General features: G+C 39.4%; 2 protein-coding genes across 6 annotated transcripts in view; one reads left to right on the top strand and one right to left on the bottom strand.

Annotated features, from left to right (window-relative positions):
* The window catches only part of SHPRH (SNF2 histone linker PHD RING helicase), a 40,159-nt gene extending 24,127 nt beyond the window's left edge, over nt 1–16,032 (bottom strand). The window contains exons 1-10 of one of the 3 annotated variants that reach the window (XM_082215880.1): nt 15,780–16,032; nt 11,753–12,420; nt 10,460–10,589; nt 8,682–8,900; nt 7,471–7,552; nt 6,661–6,811; nt 5,209–5,314; nt 3,900–4,156; nt 2,207–2,887; nt 1,354–1,605 (exon numbers count right to left, since the gene is read on the bottom strand). In XM_082215880.1, coding sequence (XP_082072006.1) covers nt 1,354–1,605; nt 2,207–2,887; nt 3,900–4,156; nt 5,209–5,314; nt 6,661–6,811; nt 7,471–7,552; nt 8,682–8,900; nt 10,460–10,589; nt 11,753–12,391 — 2,517 coding nt within the window. In that variant the 5' untranslated portion in view covers nt 12,392–12,420; nt 15,780–16,032. Of the gene's footprint in view, nt 1–1,353; nt 1,606–2,206; nt 2,888–3,899; nt 4,157–5,208; nt 5,315–6,660; nt 6,812–7,470; nt 7,553–8,681; nt 8,901–10,459; nt 10,590–11,752; nt 12,421–15,779 lie in introns of those variants that run through there. The other 2 variants (XM_082215881.1, XM_082215882.1) reach the window with 2 other exon arrangements.
* A 4,920-nt stretch (nt 16,033–20,952) lies between these two features.
* GRM1 (glutamate metabotropic receptor 1) overlaps nt 20,953–22,545 on the top strand; it is a 169,621-nt gene continuing 168,028 nt past the window's right edge. For all 3 annotated transcript variants that reach the window (XM_082215208.1, XM_082215212.1, XM_082215211.1), the window contains exon 1: nt 20,953–21,958. The gene's annotated coding sequence lies outside the window, so the exon portion shown is untranslated. The remainder of the gene's footprint in view (nt 21,959–22,545) is intronic.

Here is a 22,545-nt window from a genome sequence, read left to right as displayed (position 1 = left end):
ATTAAAGCCCATGACTACTAGGAACAACCTCATGCTTAGCCCAAGAATATTAAGCAATACTAAGGGTCCACCTGCCACCACGCTTTCTAAATGTACTTCCTACATGACTTGAATGGCAAGGATGAATACCACAATGGTAAGTGAAGAATAACTGCTTTAGGAAATTGACGAGATGGTAGTTCCCCACCTTTCTATTTCATCCCCCTATAGAGACCAACCAGTAGAAAGAGTCCTAGTGAAAAATGCTCAGCTGGAATATCCCAACAACCTGCACTGTCCACACTGCTATGGCTCAGTTTTGTGAACAGGGAAGAGGTGAAAAAGGCTGAACATTTGAGCAATGTAAACTGAAGTATTGAGACAGCATTCCATTTCTATTTTCCTACTCAGGTGAGTTCCTGGCCTGCCATCATTACTGCATCTTGCCATCACAACAAAGCCCCTTATATTCACAGACACGGTGTGACTACTTTTCCATAGCTTCTCGTTTCTTCAAACTGGAATACTTTTACACATTGTTCCAATTTCCTACACTCCATATCACTGCAATTCAGCCTCCCCTTCCTTTCTTCAGCAAGCCTGCTTCTGGAACCCATTCCCCCTGTCGTCTGGGTTCTTTCCTTCACTCTACTTTACAGATGCCTATTCATTTGTACACATGGTGGTCCTCAGTAAAACTGAACAGCTATCTGATCTGAATGAGGATACACCCATTGTGGGTGTGTTCCAACATCTCTCTCTCTCATTCCGATCCATACACAACACACACACACACACAGAGAGAGAGAGAGAGAGAGAGAGAGAGAGAGAGAGAATGAGAATATCACATTGTTACTGTTCAAAAGATTAGCTGTTCAAATATGCAATGTCATCCACCAATAAATTCCTTTACTGGAGGTGAGCAGGTATTCACAGCAGTATCGCTTTGCAAACAGCTGAAATGGTCCTGCTTAATATTTCTTAATGTCAATAAAGACCGTTTTACAGCTTCTAGACCCAAGGGTAGACCCTCTGCCTGTTTAGATAGGCACTGAAACAGACTAACATCTTGCTTTCAACTATCAAGCAGTGTAATATACACGATGACCTAGTTCTTTACACTGTCAGAATACATTGTGTTAAGAGATTAAATTATAAAAAGTACTAAGCTTCATAGCAAGTCAAACCTCCGGCAGATAAAACATTTAGTAACACCTCCAAGGGAAACTATATTAGTCACTTCAGAAGAATAAATGTTAAGGTCAAATTTATATGCCCGCGTGTTAAAAGGGTATACAAGTAGGCTCTTTCATTTGCTTTTATGTTGTACATGTTCAACAGGGTCATACCCAAGCAACTCATGTTCATTCTCACCTTTGCAGTGGTGCATTCTACCATCTGTGCTTCATCCAGGCAAATTCTCCACCACTCCACAGCTACCAAGGGACTTGGGATAGCCATATAACGCTTCTGGTTCCTGAAACGGCGTCCATCTTCACTATTACTGTGAGGAATGTCCACATAGTTCAGTTCACTACGAAGGACATCATATGTGGTGATCACTACTTCCTGCTCTGCCAAGATGTGAGGCTGCAAGAAACCATGCTTCTTCACTCCTTGATAAACCTGCATAAATTTGGGCACAATGCACATGAGAGAAAGCATCGACAATTAAATTGAGGGAGGGGGAGAGACACAGAACACTGAGAAGCTGAAAATTTCCTGCCTTGTAGGATTTTAACACTATGATGACAAGCTTTATTCACAGTTAAGCATGCGGTGGTTAAAAAAAATGTAGGTTCTCTATAACTTGGCTCTCAAGTTTCATGACAGAAATGATTGCTAAATCAAGAACTGACTACTTTAGAAACAAAGATTTACAAGAAATAATCTTTTTCAGAAGATAAGAGGAAGTTCTGTGACAAACGGAGAAGTATTTGCATGAACAATTTTGTTGGACACAGCCCTTGATTTACATTGGCATTTTTTTCCTTGTTGATTTTAAATCACTGATTTAAATTGTCTTAATATAAATCAATCTATCCTGCAAAAAAATCTTAAGGATTACTACCATTATCAAAATGTACTGAAATGCTGGGCATTTATTTTAACAACTACCCAGGAGTGAAAATATTTTCATTCTACTCACTTAATAACTGCATTTGCTACACTCTACCTCAACATAGTATACTTCCCCTATTGGCTGCTGTGAAACACCTTTTCTTACCAACACTCGAAGAGAAGATGATCTCACGTGCCTGTTAATCTCATCAACCCACTGGTGGCAGATAGAACTTGGAGAGATTATCAGAGTAGCTCCTGTTGGAACTGGTTTCATTGCTACAAGGCAATGGGGACAGTAAAAGGGCTTGATCTTTAGATTTTCTTCTTTGTAGTTCACACACTCAGCATGCTGCCACAGGTGGCAGTTCAGGCACTGCACACGGGCCTTATAGTCAACCAAGCCAAGCTCACCACATATGCATTCAAAGCGATAATCAGAGGTATTGAATGGAAAAATAGAACCAGGATGTGGTACAAAAATGCTAGTGTGTTCTTGAGAGGCTGTAGACTGGCCTTCTGAGTTGTCTGGCTGCTCTTCAGCTTCATCATCTTTTTTAGAAATGTCAGTAGAATACGTTTTGTTTTTTGAAATAGGCCTATTTTCTTGCAAGTCAGAAGTTCTATGCAGAGAATCTTCTTGCATTATCCAGCCCTTAGGATCCATTTCTGATTTTGTATTATCTTTGCTTCTTGTACAGTAATCATGCTCTTCTGCTGTGATGTCTACTGCCTGAGATAGTTTAAGACCATTTGGATAGCACGTGCCCTCATCTCCCAATTCTTTGGTTTCATTCTTATTTTCTGGTGAATTTTTCTTCTGAACCCTAGCTGAAGTTTTTATTTTCTAAAACAAACAAATAAAATAAAATAAACTTATTTTGCTTTTTCAGCTTCATAAAAACACTCTGGATTAAATCAAACACTTAATTAGGCGGCACAAGGGAAGGGGAGCTGGAAAAGTCCCAATGTGCATGCTGCATTCTGTGCATGTTTGGAACAAAATACACTTTCAGGATACTAAGTAGACTTTTACAAGACTTTTTAAAGGGAGTTCCAAACAAAGAAACACACACACACTCTTACTAGGGGTTGCCACCCCTGCTCTGTTCACCAACCCCTTTGCCCTTCCCACACACCTAACCAACCCCACCGCCCTTTTATATCTCAACCCTTACCTGCCCAACTACTGTGTGAAGGGCTTTCCCCATTAAACTCTGCTACAGCATCCCACCCCTTCCAATAAACAGCTCACTGATAGGTTGCCTATCAGTGGCCATGCAAATTGCAGAGTGTTGACATCTTACATTTTAATGCATATAGGAATATATATATAAATATGTGTGCGTGTGTATACACTGTTATACATTTTCAGTTCTTTTTTGTCCTCTAATTCAGCACGGCAGTTTAACACTGAGAAACTACACCCCAAACTACTATGCAACACATCTGTTATTCATTAAACAGTGTAATAGCATTACACCCAAGAGATCTACTGCACATTATAAGTACATTCATTCTCATTATCAGCCATTGGGGTTCAAACCCAGTTCTCCATGGCCTAAATTACATGCAATTATTTCAACCCATTAAAATGTTCAGGGATTGATATGAAGATATCTCACAACAACTTTTGAGACTACAGTCATTAAAGCAGATGGTGGAAAATATCCAATGGCAAATCCAGATAAGATTTCCTACACAGCGATTACTCCCTGAATTCTATCAGCTCTTGTTCAATTGACTTATCTGCTCTGTTCTCATTTGCTCCCATTCCCAAAATTACTATAATGGACATGTATCAAAACACTTAAATAGAAATTATTCCCTCCATGGATTAAAAAAAACTCCCAGGTTACCTCTTTTTTTAATTTATTACAAAATTTCTGTTCCTTGTAGTTTCTGCCCAGCTTGAAAGAACCAGCAAGACCATGACCTTTGACCTGTTCCACTACCTTCTCTGCAATTAATTTTTCCAGAGTCCTTTTAAGAATGCGACGGTTTCTGTGTGTGTCATACTTGTATATGGCATGGACATACTTAAAAATTGCCACAATAGATGCTCCCTTCTTCACATTCATTTCTTTTATAGCTGTTAAGAGCATCACTCGCAAACCTATTGTGAAGGCATAAATATCTATGATAAGTTGTGCAAAAAGAGGTCACAAAATAATGTTAAGATTTTAACAGTATTTATGTATTTATTTAGGAATCACTTTCCATGAAAACATCTCAAAGTGATGAACAATTTCAAATCCAATACAATACTAATGCAGCACCGACTATTCTTTTTTAAAAATTGATGTAACGTTAATTTTCATCTATAATCAATTCTGCAAAACTAGTTAATAGGAAAAGTTAACAAAATTAAAGGAACCTATTGCAGTATTTCAAATAATTTTGGGGGGGAAACCCTTAAACATAATTATTCAATTGCATGCAATCAATTTAGGACCTGCCCTGATGTGAAAAGCATCATTATCATATACTAAAACCTCAATAAATAAAGATAAATTTGGGGGGCTTGGTAGTAAATGCTTTATTCATTTCATATATGCTACAAATGACTTTCATGTTAAAAGTATTATTATTTTTTGAAAGACCACAACCCATTTTACCTTCGATCTCATGCGAACCTCAACAGCTTCTCAAAGAATATACTCAACAGTGTTCCCTAATGTCTGCTTGAGACATCTGAATGAGTCCCCCCACTGATATGGGAACCATGTCTGCATCTTTGTATCAAAGTAAAACGTGCAATGCTAATGCATAGACTTTAGCTCTTCTGTAATATACAGAAATCCTAACTATATCCGGCAGTACTGATCTGTCAGTTATTTTATATTATCAATCTCTGCAATCATTTTTATGCAGCAATAAATGTATCTGCAAATATGTCACACCAAATTGGTACAAAGAATAGTAGGAAACAGGCAGAATGCATATACACATAGTGTATAATGGCAAATAAATATTGGCCTGGCTGTGCGGCTTTTAAATATTTTGTTTTCAACAGCAATTCTACCACTCTTTGCCCACAAATTCAAAGTAGTCTAGTTAGATGTTTCTGCAGGAAGGAGCCTTTAGACCCAGTACCAAAGCTACTGTGAATGGTACATATTTCTTATTATTGCTTCTGGCAAATTAAACCTACTGAAGAACACTTACTAGGATAGTGCACTTTTTCCTTCAATTTAAGTTCCATTTTCTTTATGCTTTTCTTTTTGCTTCCTTCACTAGGTTGAGGCGGAACAAAGAAGTTTACCAAAAAACCCTAAGAGATAATTTTAACAATATCAGATTTATGTTCAGCTACCATGCTGACCTGCTTCACAAAATTAACATTTGCATCACTGAGTCTGACGCACAATTAATGTATCTTAAACAAGCATGCCAAGAATATTTGAATATTATCTACTGACTCAACACAGAAAAACTAAGGCTGGGGACAATGCAATGTGACAATGCAATGGCAAACAGTAACAATTCACTAACAATATGGTTAAGATTGGTGATATCAAACAGATATCCCAGCTGAAGTGAAAAACTAATATTTAAAGGTATTTAAAAATTTGGTGGTGTGCAGGAGGAGAGAAGAGGGGAAATTCCACCAGACAAGCCAAAGTCTTTGTACAAAAGGAACGACATCATGGGGCAACATGAGAGTTTGATAATGACCAACATAAAATAGTAAAAGAAAAAGTTAATAATAAATAGATTGGGCACAGAGAAAATATTAATTTGCTATTACCAGATTGGCCCTAATATATAGAATATGAACTATAGCAATGCACAGGTATGAGGCAAGGTCTTCAAAACATAGAAAAAAACACACAAGGTTGTATGTTGACCTAAAATTTGTTATTCTAGTAATTTACAAATAAAGATAATCTCTCAATAAGCTTAGCCTAGTGAATGCTGTATATTTTGCTTGGCCCTGGGAGAAGTACACAAATTTTGTCAACAAAAACAATTTTCCTGACTTTCATGAACCCTATTCTGTGAAACTTGGTGCTTCTGGTATCTTCTAAAATTGTCTAATACTAAATTTATTATGATCAACCAGATTATGTAGGTTGTAGATCAATTTGTTCAATTCAGGAGGTTCAATTCTGGACCAATTTGGCATTTGGTTCTAGATGGTAACCTGTAATCTATTGTATAATAGTAAGAACTTCAGTAGAAAAAAATCAGGCATGTCGAAAAATAAGCATACAATCTGGTCCAACATAAATCTGAGACTGAGTGGTAAACTCTTGCTCAATTTATACAGATTTTAAAGTTGTATTTATTAATGCTGAAGATACACAGTTAAGCAACCAGTCCCATGTTTGTTTTTGTATACATATGCTTAAACATCATAAAACTTCCCCCCATTTTTAATAAAATGGGATTTGATTATGGATGGACATGAAACTTAAGACTTGTGGAAATGAAAAAAAATGAATAATTTATTATGAATATAAACATAAAAGAGCAGTTCTAATAAACCCCTAGCTCAATGTTCTGCTACCAAGAATGGTCTCTTCTCCCCTCACCACCTACCCCGGCAAGGACCAAATCACTTCTCGAGTATTGGAACCATTTGCTTCATTCTCATACCTACTACAAATTTCTCACCTCAGGTAACATCAGAGCATCCTGTTTAACATCCTTTCGAGTGTGTGTCAGGATAAGGGACAATACTTCTACTGTTTTTCCAAGGCCCATCTCATCTGCCAATATTCCTCCAGGCCACTGAGGCCCAGCAACTGGGCGTTCACGAATAATGCTGAAGACCAAAGATTCATCCTAGTTAAGAACATGTTATGTGTATGTATAATTTCTGATCACAAATTTAACAGAAGCAAATGACTACATTGGCATTTTCTGAAGTAGGTAACATTCTAGAAATACATGCATTTGGAGAAGGATTGTGGACAACCCAATCTCTAATATTTAAGATATACACATAACAAAATCCATCATAAGAGTTGCTTTAATCCTAGTACCTACACATTTTTTAAGAACAGAAAGGAAACGATATATATTTCATTATCAATCAAGTACAGAATTAAATAAAACTGCTCATTTGCAAAATGAAGCAGGATCCAATATACTTTCAAATTGGATGGAGAACCATGTGTTGAGATTTCTGTGTTGCAGAGGGTTGGTCTACATGACCCTCAGGGTCCCTTTCAAGTTACAATTCTATGGGTCTATGAAATCAGACTAAGTTTTAATTCCTTTCCCAATCTCTGTCATATTTTCCTTTCTCATCTTCAGAAGTATTCAAAAGATATTTATATAATTTCTTATTGCTTAAATCTAGGAAATAGTCACATTAAGGAATTTTCATAAAACAAGTGCTGGAGTGATATTTATAGCATTAAACACAATTACTTAAATTGTATGCACTTTGGCTGTAATAATAAGACCAATAATCCTTACCAGCCAGTAAAAGGATTATAGTACAGTTTTAGTCCATCTAAAGTAATAAACTCTCTCCATAAGAAGTGGAGTGCATTTTCTACTGAGAGAAAGAAGAAAACAATGAGATTCATACAAATGCTACTCATATGATTTAAATTTATTTTGACTGCTTCTTCGCTTATCTTCAAAGTTGAAAGTACAGAAACTGAAGCTCTGAGGAATCTTATTTGATCATTCCACAATCCCTCGAGCCCTATGTTCTCTTACAGACCAATGCCCCTTCAGCTTCTATAAGATTAAATGAACCCAGTACAAATAGTTACAAGACCCTTAAATGACCAGATTGTAAATCTGGGTAACACCACCACTTAGTACTTAGTACTTTATAGTGTTTTACATACACAAATCCTTACAGTAATCCCATAAAGTAAACCAGCATTATTAAGCCCAGTTTTACAGATCAAGAAGCTTGAAAGACAACTTGTCCAAGTACATGCCTAAGACCAACTAGTGGGTTTATGATCATGATTAGATATGAACCAGAGACTTTCTGACCCACAGCTTACTCTCTTAGCTAGTGTAGGTCTACTTTATTCCTTCTCAAGATAATCGTGTAAATTAAATAGGAACTATGAATCACAGGTAATCTACAGAAGCTAATTCTCAGAGCTCATAATGTTTCCAGCATTTAAGCCATCCCCAGACCCCAGTTGCCCTAAATGGAAATTTACATGGAGTACCTACTATATTCCAGATGTAATAATCTAAGATTCAGGTTACATACATTTCCTGCCTACAGCATCAAGGAAATAAGCAATAACTAGGAAGGAAATTGCCAAAAATAAAAATATGGGAGAGGGGGAATGAAATTTCCCTAAAGGGGGTTCTATTCGTAATTAGCCACTTCTGAACCAAATGATGCACATTAATGCCACACCTGGTATGTTAGAAACACAAACAACCCTTATGTTGTGTATAAACTAAGTGCTGATGTATGCAATATGAGCATGTCTAAGATCAGCAATCCAGGATGCACAATGGCTTGTATTCATTGGCAACTTTGCCTTAGCAGAAAGCAGTTCTATTCACACAAGCAGGGCATTGAATTTTTGCTACTTGAGGTGGGGAATGATGTGCGACTTTCTTATAACTAATACATCATCATGAATTTCTATCAGTATCACTGTAATCAAGATGTATATTTATGTTGCCTTTTTCGAGATACTTGCCATTGGTTGGTACATTTTTGAAGTTCTCACGCTGCAGCATCCAGTTTACAGCCTCAGTTTGGTATGGCCTCAATACAGGAATCAGTGCAGAGTGCTGTACATTCTCCTTCAAAAACTGAATTTCTTTTTGGTGTGTATGCCTCACATAGTCATAAAGCTCTTCAATATTTTGCCGCTCTATATCTCTATCGGATTCCTCTTCATCTTCCTCCAGAATATCTAAAAGAACCATATGGCACTGATTCACAATCAGTAATGTTTGCAATACCTTAAACGTACTGCAATGAAGTAACAAAACAAATGGGTAAAAATAGTATCCCTGTACTAAGAAATATTAATCCAGTACCATATTGTTCCCAATCTTAGGTATAATACCAAATAGTTCTTGGAGGGGAAGAAGAGAACTTGGCTCTCTTTTAAGATAAAAAACATGACCAATAAATAATACTAGGAACTGGCTAGAATACAATTTTTAAAGTACTGAGTTTGTTTTAAGAAATTATAATTTATTTCCATTATTTAAAAAGCTTACAGTACCAACATCAGTTCGCAATTTTTAAAAACAAAATCTTGATTTCATTCACAACACTTTCCTTGTACTTGGTGAACAGTGAAGGTGATAATATTATAATTAATGTGTTGATTAAATTTGCTGCTGATGAACAAATCCTCTTGCAGCAGCTGTGATGCAGAAAACCAGATGCTATCCTTTAATAGCCAACCACTACCCACCCTCACTGTATAAAGTAAGAAAAATAAGTGGAGTGACTATGAACAGGGATAGGTTGAACACAAGGAAGAGGAACATGTAAGGGCTTGAGCAGATGATGAAGGGAGAGAATGAAGAATCAAAAGACATTTAAAAATGCAAGGCCAAGTTATTTTTCTTCCACTCTCCTCTGCCATTCTGTGTGGGTCTCCACTGGTAATAATGTGCAACTTATGCATCGATTCACTATACCCAATCATCACTTTTTTTCAATTTTACAAGCGAATTGTGACTATTTATACATTATGTGCACTTTACACATTATGAGCCAAGAATAAAAATGCACAAAACAGAGTTGTTACTCAGCGCAATTTCACCAATTTCAAAAGAAATCATGCCAATTTACATGACACATCTCTAGTAATATTGTGCAACCACTGACCATTTGGGTACAGTAATTCGGACTGATGTTCTCTACAGAGCCTGGAGGTCAAAACATTATCTTTATAATAAAGTTATTGCTTATTTTTATATGAATAAATATTATTAGAATAGATTTGACCAACACAGCACAGGTATTGCCCAGAGTCCTAAGCCAACAATTGAATGATAGTGCAGGACATATAGGGATATATTTCTACATGATTCTGAATCATACATATTCTGCTCTTTATATAAAGGCACACCCACTCTAGGCCACATTTCCATATACCTTTATGTCATTTGGCAGGCATTTCATTTCTTGATTATCTCCAGAATCCTCACCCCTGAGCTGAAAGAAGTATGTCCTGTTACTTTGCTGTACCAGAGAATGTTCTGTGTATGTGTGCAGTTTACTCAAGTTAAAAGTATCAAAAGTCACCGACAAATGTGACAGAGTTTAAATAATTTATGCTCTGCTTTCCACACTTTAAGAGAAGCTAAAACCTTCTTTACTCCAGAAATAGTATTTAGAAGATTAATTAAGGTCACCTTAATGTAACACCAAGATAAGAACATTTCCCTCAAAACTCATATATATGTTTTAATGGTATAACCAATATGTGTCAATATTATCAAATAAGATTACCTGGAATTATGAAGTGGTAGAATTTTTCCATCAGTTTTTGAATAAGTTGATTAGCTTTTTTTATTCTGCCACCACCATCACTAAGGAATTCTAGCTTGCTTAAACCAACTTCAAGAAGATACATTCCAACCTGTGAATGTAGTTTTTAGATGAATTTTGGAACGTGCAAGAAAAGGAGAAAAAATGTGAGAAAAAGATCATAAGCTTACTGGTGACTAAACTGGAATTCTAAACTTGCTTACCCGTGAGCAACCCCCACTGAATTTAATAGGACTTACTTCCAAGTAAACATGGCTAGAATTGCAGAGTTCATAGGTGACCACCCTTGGCAACTTGTGGCTAAAGGACCAAATTATATGGTTGTGGGAGATCCATTATTAGATTTTCCATTATAATTATTTTCCCGTAAGCACAGCCATGGATCAAAGCAGCAACACTCAAGGAAAAACAGTCTATGCCATCCCCAGATGCCTTATTTTATTTTTTGCTTGCTTGCTTGCTTTTATATCCCACCTTTCCTCCAAGAAGCTCAGTGGGCACACATCGTTCTCCATCTCTCCATTTTATCCTTATAACAATGCTGTGAGATAGGCTAGGCTGAGAGACATTGACTGGGCCAAGGTCCCCTAGTGAGCTTCATGGCTAGAACCCTGGTCTCCCAGCTCTTAGTCAAAAACTGTAACCAATATATCCTTCAGCCAACTGCTGTTTGAATTATGCCCAGAATCTAGATAGAAGACAGTGCAAATAAGTGACATTTAGCACTCTGAAAATAATCCTACTTCCCTAATAACATAAACCTTCAGGTGTGAAATGTCAATGCTCTCTGGGGGAGTCCAAAGTCCATCAGATATAAGCCTTAGTCAAGCATAAATTGTGGATTCTACATGTAATCCGGATTATAATGTTATATTTGACCCCAAGTGGCTCAAATAACATTCCATGGTATGAGTAAACTACAGCTTCCTGGAACCTAGGATATGCTAAACTAAATCTTACCAAAAAAACTACCTATAATGTTCATGTTGCAGGCAAGCATTTGGCTAACTTTTAATATTCATTGGACCAATCTTACATTGAAATCCTACACATATTTAGGATTATGTGCATAATGAACTCAATGGAATTTAATTCTGAATAAATATGCATGACAATATTGTTAATGTAAATAGAGACAATTCTCTGAAAATCAAACAGAAAGGGTACCAGATGTTCACGTAATATGTTCAAGTACGAAATAAATGGCTTATTCTTAACAATTAGGAAGTCTTATTAATTACATAAATCAAGTACCTTTAAGCACTGGCCATCTCCGGATCTTTGACAAAGTACAATTACTCTCTTCTTTTGCAGCCACATCAAGTCTTCTAACATTTCATTACTTAAAGATGATTCAACTAACACGTCTTCTTGATGAGTGTTCTGTAATGATTCTTCCCTCTCATCCACCTTCTCAACGTTCGTTGCATGAATACAGATACGCAAATGATCACTAGGTTCTGCTCTCATCAATGTAAAACTCTTTTTATGGACATTCTCACTTAGTTGTTGACCAGGAAGAGGTTGCAGAATGAACTCTCCAAGCAAGGTTTTCCAGTTAGAATCAGAAATATAAGGAAATATCACAATATTTAGCTGTATGGATATGGAAGTCAAGAGATGGCAGGAATCTTCTGCTTCATCCAAAATGGTTGAGAAGCTCAATGATTTTAGGTTGTTTACTTTGAGCGTCGAAACTTCATCAGTGCTATCATCATTTCTAACAACATGTGCTGTAGAAGATGAGCTTGTACATGGAAGAGGTTGGTCTTCGTCCACTGCATCCAAATCTATCACTTCATTTTTACGGTCATCATGCATATTCCAGCAGAGCTGCTTCTTTTTCTCATCATTCATCCTCGATGGAGGAGCACGCTTTCGACGGCCACTCATTTTTATGTTTCACTAGCAGTGTTTAATCTCTGTAATACAGATTGACATCCATTTACATTTCTGCATGGATTAGTATACTTTGGTTTGTTAACAATAAAGGCCTGATTCAAATGTATAGGTAACAATCCATAGTTTACTGAACAGAGAATGAGTGCTGTGTCCCATCTCCTCTCTCTGTCTCTCACCCACCCACGAAAGAATATTCTGGGGTTTGATCAGAAACTGTTGTTTAATCTCTAACTGCAAATGGTTTCAAGGCAAGAATGATAAATAGTAGCATGTGAAGGAGCCACAACACTTGTCGAAATTATATAGACACATCTAAAATGTAAGTCCTGAGTAAAAAGTAAATATATCTTAATCAGTTTATGCTTACAACAACAATATTTTTTACAAGTTAAATATTCCCTCCAAATTTGTTTTCTAACTCTAAATATAATTCAAAACATTACCATCTCTAAAGGGTGAATTCACCAGTGGATCTGTACCCTTCATCTCGAAACATAAGACTATTTAATTATGAAATGGTGTTATTTAAAAATAGGCATGTGATTACAAATGGATGGAGACCGTGCACCCAAGATATAGTCTAAATCCCAAGAGGTACTCATTTATGGTTCCTCGTCATCCTGGAAAAAAGTGACAAGTGGGGTGACGCAGGGTTCTGTTCAGGGCCCGTTGTTGTTCAACATCTTTATAAATGACTTGGATAAAGGAATTGAGGGGATGCTCATCAAATTTGCAGATGACATCAAACTCGGAGGGGTAGCTAATGCCGCAGAATCTGAATTCAAAATGACTTTAACAGATTGGAGAACTGGGCACAAGCTAACAAAATGAATTTCAATAGGCAGGAACAAATATAACTGCACTTAGGCAGGAAGAACCAGATGCACAAATATAGGACGGGGGGCACCTGGCTTACTAGCAGTGCATGAGAAAAGGATCTAGGGGTCTTGGTGGACCACAAGCTAAACATGAGTAAACAGTGTGATGCAGCAGCAGCGCAAAAAAGAAGAAAAAAGAAGAAGCTAATGCCATTCTAGGCTGCATCAACAGAAATATACGTGGTGTCCAGATCAAGGGAAGCAATAGTACCACTCTATTCTGTCTTTCTCAGACCATACTTGGCATACTATGTCCAATTCTGGGCACTACAATTTAAGATGGATGTTGACAAGCTGGAACATGTGCAGAGGGGGGCAACCAAGATGATCAAGGGTCTGGAAACTAAACCTTATGAGGAGCGCTTGAAGGACCTGGGTATATTTAGCCTGTAAAAAAGGAGACTGAGAGGAGATATGATAGTTATCGTCAAATATCTTAAGGGCTTGTCAGCTTCGTCTTTGAGCCAGTGTCAACGACTGGGCTCAACCTTTTCAGCCCTGAGTGGGCCAGGCGAGCTGGGAAAGCACTTCCAGAGACCTTCCACTGCAGGGAGCAGGTCTAAGTGCTGTGGACTCACAACTTAGAGCTGTGAGCACCAAACTCAGTTCCAAAAGTCAACGGAGCACAGCAGAGTATGAACCACATGAATGACAGCTCTGAAGTATAACTTCTTTTATTCTCTACAGCTACTGCATAAACTAACTAAAGCCTAATTGGAGGCGCTGGACTGCATGAGTGTTACAGTTGCTTGAGAAGTCACCTTATCTATATACAGATATCACTCAGACTCCTACAGGCTGTAGCAGAAGAAGCGATGAGCAAAATCCGCCCCATCCTTTCTGAAACATTGTCAGCAGATTCTTGCAATGGGAGGGGTGAAACATCCTCAGGGCTGTCACATGGAGGAGGGAGCATGCTTGTTTTCTCCTGCTCTGGAGGGTAGGACTTGAACCAATGGCTTCAGGTTACAAGAAAGGAGATTCCAAATAAACATTTGGAAAAGCTTTCTGACAGTAAGAGCTGTTCAGCAGTGGAGAGATGGTGGACTCTCCTTCCTTGGAGGTTTTTAAACAGAGGCTGGATGGCCATCTGTCATGGATGCTTTAGCTGAGAGTCCAGAGCTGCAAGGGGTTGGACTAGATGACCCTTGGGATCCCCTCCAACTCTAAGATTCTATGAACATGAGAGACTTGCTTTAATCACTAAGTTAATATGACAACAAAGACCAGGCACATGAATACCTGCTGATTAACAACTTAAAAACCCACAACCCTGTTCCTCAGAAAGCTTCTATCTGGGCATTCATTAAGAATTTGCCTTATGCCACCTTATACTACAACACACCCTCATTGCCTTAAAGCTAAAATATTTGGACAGATGAGGGATGGAGGCAGAAATGAGGGATACAGGCAGTATTTTTAACTCTTCATGAAAGGACTATTAATGTTGGTAGTACCACATGACATTTTGTCTCAAGGAGGAAATCAGCCACACAATCAAACTTATTCCAAAGGGGTAGTTGTGTTACTCTCTTGGAGCAAAACACACCAAAAGCCTTACGGCATCTTAAAAGATTAACAAATTAATTACAGCATAAACATTTATAGACTACAATCATGCATCCAAAGAACTTGACTCTAGTCCACTGTAATAAATTTGACGGTCTTTAAGATGCCACAAGACTCTTTGTTGCATATACTATCAACCATGTTTGCACTTAACAAACAAAAACCATGATTAATACATGTACATCAAATAAAGAAGTTATGCCACAGATACAAACTAAACTTGATACATATTTATTTGCATTATATTATCTACAGGTGACCGAGAACTCTGGGACCCATCTGTTACTCAGGACATTTAATCCACATCAGCTGACAGGAAGTGAAATGGGCAAAGAATCCATATGCGCACATTCAAAACCATGTAATCTGGATTCCTTACTAAACTGTGTAAATTATGCTACCATGTTTCAAAGTGGAGTAGACACTGGGCAAAGACAGTGGGGTATTCCCCTTCCTCCACCTCACTGTATGCTTATAAACAAAGATGCTACGAATTTTCTACAATTGTTTCCAACAGATAAATCACGAATATAATAAGCTCTGGCTGTACATGCACATGACATACCAGAAAATGATTTTTTTGTTTTTTGAAGGAGAGAGAAGATTAGCGTGCTCCTCCCAACAACTTATAAGAGGGGCTGTTGGGGGGGGAGGGGAGCGAGATACAAAACCGCAAGAGAATTATTCATTATATTGTGCATATTATAAGAATATGCAGATAATAGGGGTACCAACAAGGCCAAGGCGCCGGTAACAATCCCCCCCCCTACATTAAGGCCTATTGCACGTCATAGACCAACGAAGAAGCTGTCTCTCCCTCTATATATAAAACTATAAACACACACATGTGTGTGTAAGTGTGTAAGCGACAGGTGGGGGCGAAGCCACTAACTGCAACCTCTCACCCGCTGCTTCTCCTCAGCCTGACGCACCTGGGAGGGTTGGAATCAGCTCCTTGGGGCTCCTCCCCGGCTTCCCCCTCTGGGCCCGGCGGCGGCGGCGGCGAGGCTGGCAGAAGAAACGAGCTCCTGAGCAGCTCCAAGGAGAGCAGCGACCATCCTTGAACCAGGAAGAGGAAGAAAAAGCGAAGGGAAGTTTGGGGGAGGGGAAAGCCAAACAACAACAAGATTCTCCCCTCAAAGTTCACCCGCCGGACGGAGGAAGGAGGCGGAAGCCGAGAGTGACGCGGAGGCCCCGCCCCACTGCCCCTCTCGCGCTAGCACGCGCCTGCCCCCCCCCCACCCCACAACGGCAGGGAAGCGCTGGCGAATGTGCGCGTGCGCGGTGCCTTCTTTTTTCCAACCCGGCGTGTTCCGTGTTTCTGCGGGGAGGACAAACGAAGACGGTTGCAGAACAGCTGCTGTAGGACCCGGTCCATCCGGATTAGGTTGCAGTGATAGGTTTAACCAGGGTTAGTTTGGGGCGTTTTGGTTGGTCTTGAGCAGGGGTCTGCAACCTTTAAGACAAAAAGAGCCACTTGGACCGAAGAAAAAAAAACCAGGAGCCGCAAAACCATTGCGACATTTAAAAGTGGGGAGTGTCAGGGCACACAATGCGCCTCCTCCCCTCGCTAGTATCCACCCCGGAGCCGCGGCAAAGGTGTAAAAGAGCCACATGCGGCTCCGGAGCCGCGGGTTGCTGACCCCTGGTCTTGAGGTTCTGCGAAGGTATTGAGCCCAACCCCTGTCGTTTCGACATAAGTTAGATGGAAGTTTTTAAAGATCTTGTAGTGTGGCGAACACTTTGGAACTCCTTGCCTGTTGAAGCCAGGCAGGTGCCTTCACTGTACTCTTTTTGGCACCTGCTGCTAAAGACGTTTTTGTTTAGGAAGCATACCCATGCATCTAAAATGCTTGTGTGCTTTTATATTATTAGTGGTTTAATTGTCTTAATTGTTCTTACCAATTTTTTATTATTATTTGGTTTGGGAAATGTTTAGGATTTTTTTAAAAACAACAACAACAGCAATGAATCTATATAGAAATTTTATGAAACATAGAAATAAATAAATAAAATTGGGGTTTCACAGCAAAATGGATCCAACAAGCCAGAAGTTTGCCCACCTTGGTTCATAAGAGGAAGAGAAAACAGGTCAGCTGGCAGAAACAGTTCTTCCTTTTGACTGTTTCTGGCGCCCTGCTGCTGAGCCAAATCCTTGCTACTGCACCACCCAAAGAGAAAGGCCAAGCAAACAAAGGGAAGCAGCAGAAACCGTCCCTGGCTGAGCGATTCTAAGGAGGCAATGGCTGCTGCTGCCACCCTGAACCTAGAAAGGAGGGGGGTGGAAGTTTGAGGATGGCAGGGAAGCAGGCAGGTGGGCTCCTGCCTCTTCTCTCTTGCCCATCCTTGCTGGTGCCTACCTGTCAGTCATGTGGCATCATCACAACAAGCTGAATAATGTTCTTGCAGAACTGAAACTGCAGTGGAATGGAAGCAGTGTCGCATGCACTGGATACAGAGCAAAATGAAAGATGATGGATTATCACAAGTAGATGCACATCCAGCAGCAGATCTAGGAGAAGTTCCAGTAGTAAAGTGTCCGTGCAAATGCGACCTTGGTAGAACATCAAGGGAACATTGCAGGAATGTTACAGTGGGGTTGCAGGTGGACATGATGTCACAAGTACTATGACCACCTTGCTGCATTCAGTAAGTTTCACTAGTTAGGAACATAGCCTTATACTGAGTCAAACCATTGGTCCATCTCACTCAGTATTGTCTGCCTCATCCCTGGCCATTGGCCATGCTGGCTGGGGCTGATGGAGTCCAACAATATCCGAAGAGCCAGATGTTAACCCCCTCTGATCTGCACTTGCTGGCAGTAACTGCCCAGAGGTTCAGACGGGGAATATTCCCAGTTTTACTTGGAAATGGTAGGGAATCTTGGGTTTCTGGCATACAAACCAGAAGCTTTGTTGCTAAGCTACAACCCTTTCTGCAGTTACTGAATAGGAACCATTAATTTTACAAGTTGAATTCAACTTTTAATAATTTCTTTTTTAAAACAACAACACCTTAATGAAAGATTAGAAGACAAATACAGCTAGTTAATGTTGACACTACATAACTGCAGTGACCCAACACACTCGGTTTCCCCCCCCCAAAGGAGGCGTTTAATAACATCTACCTGTCTGCTTCAGTAGAACAGCTTTGACACCTTTCAAGGCTCACAGGGATATGGCGATAATTATTTAATTAAAGTGTGCAAAAGCTTGTGAAGATTTGCCGACAAGAACATAGCCCAGCATAAATGAGATGTTTTACTACAACAGACTATAAAACTATTCGAGAATAAAGTTGCTGTACTTAAGTTTCAGATCAGTGAAGAGATCAGCTTTATATAACCCAGTGGGAAAATTACCTCCAGAGGATTTTACACCTTCATTTCCTTCCTCCAGTTTAATTGCTTATGTTGCATACTAACACGCCAGACATCGCAGAGGATTTCTGGCAATGTTCATAATGTTCTTTTACACTAAGTAATGATCCTATATGGCTGGTCTGAGAGTGAAAGATCCAGATTTTGGGGGGCAATGTTACTTAGCGGGACACTTAAGGCTTTTCAAGATGACCCTAAAGGTGGGTGTATTGCTGTGATAACACAGAGAGTAATACACACTGATGGAGCTAAACTCAGTAGGGTAATAGGGCATGTCTGCTTTGTGGCTTTTCAGTACCCATCTTATTATAAATAAATATTTCAAAGTATACAGGGGTGAGGAACCTGTCACCATCCAGATGTTATTGGACTCCAACTCCCATAAGCCCCAGACAATATGGCCAGCGGTCAGGGATGATGTGAATTGTAGTACAGCAACATCTAGAAGACCATAAAATTCCTATCCCTGGTACAGAGGATTTCACTGGTAGTTGACTCTGTGATGAACAGAGGACAAAATTCTTTCAGATACACAGACAATCAACACATGTGCCCATGCTACACTGAATTTCTATCCCTTATTTGAAATGTCTGCATAATGTTATTAATACAGAATTTCACTGTGGTGGCTGCTGACAGGCAATAGCTCTGTCTTACAATGCTACTAATTTGTCTTTTAATGCTGGTGAAATGCCGTATGCTATGACAATAGGGGAGTTCAGATAAACATTAAAAGAACATGTGAGGAGCTTATGCACAAGATAGCCCTGATGTCAACACACCCAGTGGCCCCATCCTCACCATCCACGTGTCCTACATGTGTGAGAAGAGGCTTTCTGTGTGCACCAGTATATGCATGCAGAGAGCCTACACACATGGCGATCCAAATTGGCCCAGGATTTTACTCCCAGATTATCCTTAATTAACTGCCCGGCTGACATCCGCAATCGTGGGATCCTCTGTTCAACATGGCGGCACCGGAAGTGATTTCTATGAATATTTGAACCCTATAATGGTGCTATTATGATTAGGATAATAATTCCATCCTTCAGTCTGAAAAGTTTTAGTTTAAAAATTAATTCACTTTGAGCTAAGTGGGGGGGGGGAGAGTACTTTAAAGGAAGGCCTTATATCTAATTAAGTGGTCCTATTTCATTTCTGAAATAGCAATCATGATTTCATTAGGTGAAGAGTTAACTATCTCTTAAGTAGTGTGTGTGTTTTATTCTCAAGAGCATTTTGGCTTTAGATAACTGAAATACTAAGCCAACCCATAAAGTGCAGCTGGAAAGCATTTTACAGTCCTGAAAATGTGGCTGCAAAGCCAATTTAAATTCTCTGGAGTCTGTGGCTGCTCAGTATACATGTCACTGTTGTGAAGGGAGCAATATATTATTCCAGTAGCTGCCAATTTGGAACACCCTAAGGAGGGTATAGTATATTATTCTGCTAGCTGTCGGTTGGGAATACCCCAGAGACAGAGAGGGTCTGCTTCAGATTGCGAATGAAGATACCATTTTTAAATGTTCCTTTACATTTAAAAAAAATTGATACCTTCACCTGCATTTTGAAGTGGTACAGTCCATTCTATTACCCCAGAATTTTACCACTGAATTCTGCTGCATAAACCAGGCTAGATAATTGTCCCTTAATGGTGGTTTCTCTGGACAATGATCAATTTCCTCCTCACCTCCACCTATCCCTGAATGCTAAAACAAAATTCTTCAACTTCCTAAACTTACTCGCTAAATGTTATGGTGTCATGTGACTCAGGGTTTCTCAGGGACTGAGGCTGTGGATACAGAGGATACCTTCGACTGTGAGGAGAATTTCCCCTCAGAACCAGTCTTGGTTGTTCCTGTCTCCTCAGGTGTTACATCACCAGAGGAGCAAGTGATGCCTGCACTTCTCCAACCCTAAGAGGTTGCACTGCCTTTCTCAGACTCTAAGGGTGACAGCTCAGAGATCATAGAGAATCCTGGGCTGCTCTGAGCTGCCAGAGTCAATGGCTCCCAAACAAGATTCCAACCACCAGGGGCGAGGTTGGCTACTCAGTGGAAGCTGTAGTCCACTTAAGGCTAAATCTGACTTTGCTGGTTGTTGGAGCAGCATTCAAGACCGTCTTGTCAAACTTCCAATCTATGTGATGTGGAGCTGTCCAAGGTGCTAACTGCCTTTGCCTTGACCCCTTATCTGCTTTTGCCTGATATTGCTTATCTGTATTTAACTGTCTCTGCTTTGTCTGACTTTGAATTGGCAGATTTCTGCTTGACCTCAGTGAAGGACCCTCAGTGAGAAACAGTGTGAACATCTCCCAGGGTGAGAAACTGGGAGAGAAAAGGAAAGCTCCCAGGCGAAAGCTCAGAGTGTCTGTCATTTTCTGTGTGGGGCTGGGATTAAGAGCTACTTTGGACAGAGAGACAATTGTGAATTTGTGCACTATTTTTGTATTTTAGATACCTGGCTGATGATGTTCTCCTTCCTTTTCGTTTGTGCTGTTGCTGTTATGAGTATCTGTATTTTATCTTTTTTTAAAAAATATATATTCTATTACGTATTTTTTACGACAATTGTAACCATTTTGATTTTTATATTGTACAGATATTATGTTATGTATTGACATTTGTGTTCTGTGTTTTAAACTACCTTGTGCTCTTTCATCGAAGGGTGGTATATAAAATACACATAATAAGGGCGGTGTGTGTGTGTGTGTGTGTGTGTGTGTGTGTGTGTGTAAAACAATACTAATAATATCAACATCAATAGCAAAATAACAATAATATAGTATATATTTGAACTGGCTTCTCCCATCCTAGCATGACACCACACCACACTGATGCTATGTATGGGTTGTGCCCATAATTAATCTTAAATGCATAAAAACATTGTGTGAGTTAGCTAAGCTCATATTTTTCCATCTCCACTGTGGTACTAAATCCGTTTTCTCTCAAAAAAATTCTCTTCGACTCTGTACAGGCACCACACAGGTGTCTTAACATATTTTTCATGTACAATAAAAATGTGAACAGACTGAGTTTCTCTTCTGCTGTCAACACAGCACTGTGCATTCTGTGTTAATGTCCAAAACACTTCCTCCGCAGCACCACCCCGTGATTCTCTTACAGGAACATGACATGAAAACATCATGTCTGCATGACATGAAAACATCACAAGTCTGTACATACTCCCTGGATGGGATTGAAAGGATTTATTTAGGTATGTTTTAAAGCTTCCGTTTGGTGCTTCAGACAATTGTAGATGGAAGATTATATTCAGTGTAAGAGGCACCAAAGGCCACTGGGAGGCTCCTAGGAAGAACCTTGTGGCAAGGGGGTGGCCAGCCTGGCCCCATCCGCTGGCCACAGAAGGAGCTTGCTTTCTCCTCCATGCCAGAAAGAACACTCCGCTCCAACTTCCAGTCTGCTTTAGTATTGCAGAAGCAAAATGAGAGGACGTTCTGGCCCCATCCATTGAGAGCCATCAACTGCTATTCAAGCAAGAACACTGGCCAGCGAAGATCAACTATAAATTGATGACTATAAACAGGTGACTATAAATGCCTGGTTATGGCCCACTGCTTCAGTCTGGCCTTAAGGAGTTGATGTTCCATTTCTCTGCTTTTCCATCCACTTCTTTTCCCTTGTGGGTCTTTATGTGCCTGATGGCAGTGCTCCTCTACTCTTTTAAATTGATGCAAGCTGCTTTGGGAGAGAATAATTGCCTGAAAAAGAGGTGGGTAGGTTAAAAATATGGTTAAATAAATAAGCAAACTGTTTTGAATGCCACTGAATCAGTGAGTCTATGAGTGAACGTCAAACAATAGAGATTAAATGTGATATGAGAGGATACTATTTTGTTGAATTGCTGCTGGGAAGAAAACGACCTAAACTGCTATAGTCAATGCAAGAAATGTATGGTCTAATGAAGCCCCAGTATAAAGTATACATTAATATTCCTTTTAGGTAGTCGAATGTCATGGGGGCCAATGTCAGTGAGTAAAACAGGATACTGCCTCATAGCAGATCAATTGCAAGGGAAAAAAGTGGGGGGTGATCATAAAACTATACATGAATTTTTCATGTACAGTTAGATAGTTTGTTATTTTAAGTTCTTCTAGCTTTCTTTGTATTCCCATAATATCTGATTTAATCTTAACAGGTAAATTTTAAAAGCTAGGGTTCAATTTCTCAAATAGTCATTGTCAGGGTTACTTCCAGATCCTAGCTCACAGAGGATCACGCTAGCCAGCGATCGTTAAATAAAAGTCTTTATTGAGTTACAGTCTCCATTCTCGAGCTGCTGCGTGCAACCCTACGTCT

The sequence above is a fragment of the Podarcis vaucheri genome (genome assembly GCF_965113315.1).
Source record: "Podarcis vaucheri genome assembly, chromosome: 3".
Lineage (NCBI taxonomy): Eukaryota > Metazoa > Chordata > Lepidosauria > Squamata > Lacertidae > Podarcis > Podarcis vaucheri.
The sequence above is the reverse complement of the archived record's forward strand: the minus strand, read 5'-3'. Positions and strand labels throughout refer to the sequence as shown.